The sequence below is a fragment of the Peromyscus californicus genome, unplaced genomic scaffold, assembly GCF_007827085.1.
Source record: "Peromyscus californicus insignis strain IS unplaced genomic scaffold, ASM782708v3 Scaffold_6__1_contigs__length_162567912, whole genome shotgun sequence".
Lineage (NCBI taxonomy): Eukaryota > Metazoa > Chordata > Mammalia > Rodentia > Cricetidae > Peromyscus > Peromyscus californicus.
In genome coordinates, this window is record NW_026294584.1 from 49,978,125 (window position 1) to 49,985,048 (window position 6,924).

The window sequence follows — 6,924 nt, forward strand, 5'->3', positions numbered from 1 at the left end:
TGTGCTGCTTATATGCATCTGCCTAGTTGAGGAAACACCAAAGGGTGAGGGTGGTGGGGGGCAGCAAGGGGGGTATGGGGCAGGGGGGTTGGGATGTGAGGCTCCCGAGTCAGCAAGGAGCTGAAGCTTAGGAATCATAAGTAGGGTATGCATATGGATTTGAGTTAATAAAGAACTTGAGTCCACATCACCAGACATATCCTCCAGTTCTATCTGGCTGTCACTGACACTTCAAGGAGAAGAGAGGAGAGCAGGGAGCTGAAGCCACAAAGGAAGATCAGTAGATTCTAAGGTAAGGAAGATAACTGCAGCCAACTCATAACGAGTTTCACCTTTCATTAAACATAGTCAACCTGGAAGTTGGTGACACTACAAAGAACATTCTGTATCTAGCACCGGAGGAGTCATCCGGATATAATTCTTAATACAGGAAGCTGGTAAAATTCTATTCTAGTGTCGGAACTTGGAAGATGGTCCCCTGGCCTCACTCTGGCATGTTGAGTGCTTTGAAATGAAAGACACAGAAAGCAAAGATTTCGCTCTGACTTTCCTGTCTGTCGACCCTCACTCTTCCCCGTGGTGAGTCACAGAAATCAGAATCCCTCCTCTCCAAGGTGGCTTATAAGCTAGAACCCCTTTCCCTAAATCCATAGAGCTTAAAAATACACCTCTAACTTCCCCCTGCCTTTCTAACAGTAGAGCATAAGGGCCACATACAGAAGGGCTCCTGCCCCACGCCTGGGAGGGAGGCTACAGAGTCCAAGAAGGATGTGAACATGCATCCTTGCTGGGCATCCCCCTTCAGCCCAGAACCATTAGTCCTCATCAAATCTAAGCAGAAGAGCAATTCATCGTCCCTGCATCTTTAAGTCCCCAGACTTAATGTCAATGAAACTTGGATTAAATAAATTCGCCACGATTTTCCCTGCTTGCTTGTCATCTATTCTGGACATCAGCTATGACCCTTAGAATAAAAAGGAAAGGGGCCACGACCTTTTCACTCCTGTGCTAACATATCCCTAAACATATCTCTGTAGAACCTGTAACCCCTGCAGATTTAACAGGCATTGTGGGGAGAAATCCATTACAAAATACAATCTGGAAAAGACAGGGTGGTTTTGTTATCTATTACTGTGAAAGACACCATGACCAAAAGCAACTTGAGGGAGGAAAAGGTTTATTTAGCTTACATATGTCAATCACAATCCATCGTTGAGGGAAGCCATGACCGGAACTCAAAGAGGGTAGCAACCTGGAGGCAGTAACTGATGCATAGACCAAGAAGGAGTATAGATTATCGGCTTGCTTCCTGTGGTTTGCGAGGCCTGCTTTCTTGTACAACCTAGGACCATCTATCCAGGAGTGGCCCTGCCCGTAGTGGGCTGGGCCTTTCCACACCAATCATTAATCAAGACAATATCTCACAGACATGCCTACAGGCCATTCTGATGTAAGCATGTTCTCAATTAAGATTCCCTATTCCCAGACATGTCTTGGCTTCTGTCAAGTTGATGAAGATGGACCAGCACACACACTTAAAGCACATATGTTTTTCTTTTATGCTACAAGACATAAAGAATTTTACAAGCTAATAATTGCAAATCTTGACGAATGGCAAACACTATTTTCTCAACTAGGCTATTCCACCAAGCGTCTTGATGGACCAAAAGAACCACTGATACACCCTATTCCAGTTTCATTCACTAGCGTATACTACGCATCCAGTGTGGTGTCCTGGGAGGGCTCCCGGCCTCTGAGAGGAGATTCAGCTGCTACCTTTAAGAATAAAACATCCTGCCGGGCGGTGGTGGTGCATGCCTTTAATCCCAGCACTCGGGAGGCAGAGCCAGGCGGATCTCTGTGAGTTCGAGGCCAGCCTGGACTACCAAGTGAGTTCCAGGAAAGGCGCAAAGCTACACAGAGAAACCCTGTCTCGAAAAACCAAAAAAAAAAAAAAAAAAAAAAAAAAAAAAAAGAATAAAACATCCTAATAAGGGAGATGAAGAGAAAACCAATGATGGCCCATAAAGCATCCTTAGATTCTGAAACATCAGACTCCAAATCCAGAAGAAAGGTACACACTGCCCTGATTATCCTCACCTTTGCTAAGTACATGAAGACAGAGGCCAAGTGGAGATATAAGTGAGACATGATAAACATGGGCATCTAAGAATAGAATTTAGACCAATTCTATGTTTTCCTCAAGAATAAATACCAATGAGGTGCTAGGGAGGTGGCTTAGTGGGTACAATGCTTGCTGCACCAGCATGAGGACCTGAGTTGGAACCCCAGTTCCCATAAAATGTAGGATGTGGTTGGTGGTGCATCCTTTACAATCTCTGCATTGGGATGGGGACGGAGGGGCACAAAGATCCTGGGGCTTCTTAGCCATCCAGTCAGCCAAAACAACGTGCTATTGTTTGGTGAGAGGCTCTGTTTTTAAGGGTTGGGGAGGATGAATAGGTGGAGAGGAACTGAGGAAGATGCCTGAGGTTGGCCTCTGACCTCTACATGTGTACCTACACATACATACATGAGCATGCACACACAAATAAAAAATAATAAATGCCAATGAAATGAATTAACCTCTGAGGCAACACAATATTATCCAATGTTTCTACATTTTACTTTCAACAACAACAAAGAGCACAGAATTTCAATAGAAACTACATATTTCTTCTTATTAAAGGTGATGAATTTTTAAGAGCAAACAGCAACATGGCAAAGACAGTGGCTAGGTAAAATTCCCCAGTGATCGTCTCGTCACCAATATTGTAGTTTGAAAAGCTGTCGTGCACCACACTGTCCTCACAGAAGCTAACAACTCTGGTGAGATGTCACAGTATCTGGTCTCAGCTCAAGTAGACAGGAAGGGGTCAATTCCAAGTGCTGGGGAGAAAGCTAGCCTCATTTGGAAGGAGGGGAGGGAGTTAAGTTTGACTTGAAACCCAGTATCAGTCTCACCAGAGCGAAACCAGATGTAAGAGAAAGAGCCCCCAACTCCCGCTGTAGGTCAGTTCTCAGGAAGTGAGCTGCTAGTCTGCCCTAGTGAGGAGCTGGCCACCTCCACTACTACTCTGCTCTCCGACCTCAGGCAGAAGCAGAGACACACTCAACCTGTTAGTGGGGTATGGAAGCTAGCACAGGTCTTTGCCTTAGAGCTCAGTACTAAGCCTCCAACAATGGGTTCTAACACCTGGCAAAAATCAAAAGACCCATAACCAGGTTACAGTTCACCAATAATGCCCCATCTGAAACAGACCAGTACTCCAGAAGGGCAGACTAAACCTTAGAATTGGTCTGAGATGTCCCAAGATTTCACAGATCCCTATGGTTGTAAGACTCTGGGGTGACCCAGCTTAGTGTCAGTCCTAGCGGACAAGGCGCAGTCTCTGACCTCAGATTTAAGCACAGCCCATCCCCAAGCCAGTGCTCAAGGATGGAGCCCTAGCCCTGCATCAGCATCACTGGTGCCAGCCACTTACCTTGAGCCTCACTATGAAAGACTCATACTGGCCACATCCCTTCTGGCTGTGGTATGAGCCTCACACCTGAGACTGTACTGGCCCTTTGAGCTTGGGGACTTAAGTACAACCTAAACTGCCATTAGAAACTACTTTAACCAACACTACTCCAACCTTGACCAGCCTAGTGTGGAGTAAGATTCCAGTTGCGGATGATAAGTTAGTTAGTCCAGCACTAAGTCTTAGAACCCAGTGCCAGCCATGGCACTGAGAAAGATTTAAAAGCTTCCACTCCCAGGCCTGTGGTAGCAAAATGGCCTCTAGACTTATCTACCTTGGTGCCAATGGAGACATATGGCCCCAGTCTATCAGACTTCTGTTTGGGCCAGCACCAGCTTTAGCTGGTTCTAGCTGTCTTAGGCCATAAGTCTATGTCAACCATTCACAACTCATGGCATCATGGACCTTGCTTGGTGTTACTTCAGGGCTGTCTTGAGGAGCTGTGGGTTCATCGTATAAAACAGCTTTGCAGCATGAGTGACCAAGGGCCTGATACCAGTCTCTCTGTGAGCACAGGCAAGTTGCTGTGAATAGGGTGTTTAGGTGAAGCCCAGATCTACAGAAAGGTTTGGGAGTCGGTGACTCTTTTTAGGTTATGATTTGGTTCAAGCTAAACTACGTACCAGGTGAATTGGATAAAACATGGGCTTAGACTGCCCTCTCGTGTTAGAACTGTGACAACGCACCGATGGTGAATGCGGGAACCAATCTTCTAATACTGAAATAGCAAAAGCCACTGCAGAGGTTGGGGGAGAGTTTCTCCAAGGAAAGGCAAAAGCAAAAGCAAGGTGCAAAGCCTGGAACAAGAGCCTAAATTGTCAATGCTCAGATGATGTCACCAACCATCACCAAGAACTGTCAGGAGACCACAGCCTCCTCACCCACCATGAAAATAAAGCACGAGAGAGTAACCATTGTAATTGGTGTGAGCACCGTTTTTGACTGGGAATTTAAAAAGAGCTGTTTTGAAGAAACTCAAGTAAAAGCAGAGGGAAACTTAACAAAGATGAAAGAATTTTAATTTTTTATTTATTTAGTTTGTGAGAGAGTCTGAAAGAAGGGGAGGGAGCGGGCGAGAGAGAGAGAGAGAGAGAGAGAGAATATGAATGAATACATGTGCTTCTTGCATGTGCCACGATTTGCATGTGAAAGATAGAGGCCAACTTTTGAGAGTCATATCTTCCCCCTACCATGTGGGTCCCAGGAATTGAACTCAGGTCATCCGGTTTGGCAGAAAGTACCTTTACCTGCTGAGCCATCTCATTCATTGGACCATAAACAAACAAGTAAACAGAAAAGAAACAAACAAACAGAAATTCTGAAAATTAACAGCAAAATTAAAAGCTAAATGTTAAATTAAAAATAAAAAATAAGATAAGCAGTCAAGGGAAGGGCAGGGTGATCCTGGTAGATGTCTCAGTGAGTAAAGTGCTTGACACACAAGCCTGGTGACCTGAGTTTGACCCCAGGACCCATATTCTGCTTGCATAGGGAATCTTCAGATTCCCTCACGTTACTATCAGTTTATGATGTCATCAGGCATAAACTGAGTAACAACTGGGAGTCTTGTTTATCAATGTTATATATTTATTCATTTGTTTGTTTGTTTGTTTTACAAACTATATATCTGACAAAGGATTAATATCCAGACTGAACAAGGAACTAAAAAAACTCAATCACAGAAACACAACCCAATTTAAAAGGGGCAATCGCAATAAACGTTTCTATAGGGGAAAGTTAATCAAACCCACGATGAGGCAGCATTTTATTTTAGTAAGAAACTACTCTCAAGAATGACTAACAATGACAAAGGGCTTGTGGTAGTATTCTTGCTTTTATGTATTGGTTTAAAAACAAATTTGATTAATAAACGACAGCTATGAAAGGATAAATGGAAATATGTCAGCATGGATTTGAAAAGGGATTTAACCATCTGTGAAAACCTTTATTCCAGTGAAAACAACGTCCTTACTCTGCAACAGAAAATGGTGTAGGACTGAGAAGGCTGAGTGTGCACTCATGAGGACTGAGAAGGCTGAGTGTGTACCCATGAGGACTGAGAAGGCTGAGTGTGCACCCACGAGGACTGAGAAGGCTGAGTGTGCACCCACGAGGACTGGGAAGGCTGAGTGTGCACCCATGAGGACTGAGAAGGCTGAGTGTGCACCCCATGAGGACTGAGAAGGCTGAGTGTGCACCCACGAGGACTGAGAAGGCTGAGTGTGCACTCATGAGGACTATGGAAGGCTGAGTGTGCACCTATGAGGACTGAGAAGGCTGAGTGTGCACCCATGAGGACTGAGAAGGCTGAGTGTGCACCCACGAGGACTGAGAAGGCTGAGTGTGCACCCATGAGGACTGAGAAGGCTGAGTGTGCACTCATGAGGACTGTGGAAGGCTGAGTGTGCACCCATGAGGACTGTGGAAGGCTGAGTGTGCACTCATGAGGACTGAGAAGGCTGAGTGTGCACCCATGAGGACAGCTAAGCCCTTCTCAGCTTTAGGTGTGACGACTCTCAGCAGACAGGGATTCATGTGGGGGTGCTGCAAAGACACGGGCTGAAGAAAGAAATCTCCCACAGGAAACCCAGTCAGGAAGATAGATGGAGGAAGTGAACAGATTCTCTTTCAAGGACCTACCGTTCCATCCCCACCACAGGCCAGAATTCTCAGATTTGGTACCTTCCTGTACAACTCCAGCCTGGAGAGGAAATGGAGGACAAGGTAAGCACATTGTTCTCTGCAGAGAGGTACCACGGGGCAAAATGAATGGGTACGACCCACCAAGGACACTGTGATCTACCCATTAACCAAAGGACCAGGGCAAACCGACTCCCACAACGGGATCAGAAGCAGACACTGGTGTCCCATGACCAGCACTGGGATGGGAACTGGAGTATCCTCCAGTCTTCTCATGATTCTCCACCATCCTGCCAAGCCACATTATCATCCTCTTTAGTTTTTTACTTCCTTTTTCTTCTCCATTTCCTACCACTTCTCCTTTCTCAGAGAAACACCTAATTAACTGATAATCAGTAATCTTTATGTGTTTCCTCCTTATTTAATTTTGATTGGCTTTTCCTGGGTCTACTTATCTTTTGAATCCACACTTTCCACTCTTAATCCTGGAAAATTTCAGAAAGATGGAGAAGGCTCGCCACTGTCCTTCCTACAGGATGTACCTTAGTTACCCACTCACCCAGCCTTTCCTCCCTGCCAGCCTGAGGTAGGGTAAGTCCACGGGCTTGTCTTTACTTTGAATGTGCCTGCCTGGGGTCAGGTCATTTTATCTTTCTGATTGGATCTCAAGAAACATAGTCATTCTGTCTTGCGAAGCCTCCTGCTGAAGGCAGGTGTCGGCAACTCTGCTCTGGAAACCACCATCTACTTATATATAATA

General features: G+C 45.4%; 1 protein-coding gene across 18 annotated transcripts in view; it reads right to left on the reverse strand.

Moving 5' to 3' along the window:
* Dgki (diacylglycerol kinase iota) overlaps nucleotides 1-6,924 on the reverse strand; it is a 450,953-nt gene that overhangs the window by 200,348 nt on the left and 243,681 nt on the right. For all 18 annotated transcript variants that reach the window (XM_052721132.1, XM_052721146.1, XM_052721144.1 and 15 more), the window contains one exon: nucleotides 6,165-6,225. In XM_052721132.1, the coding sequence (XP_052577092.1) occupies nucleotides 6,165-6,225 (61 nt within the window). The remainder of the gene's footprint in view (nucleotides 1-6,164; nucleotides 6,226-6,924) is intronic.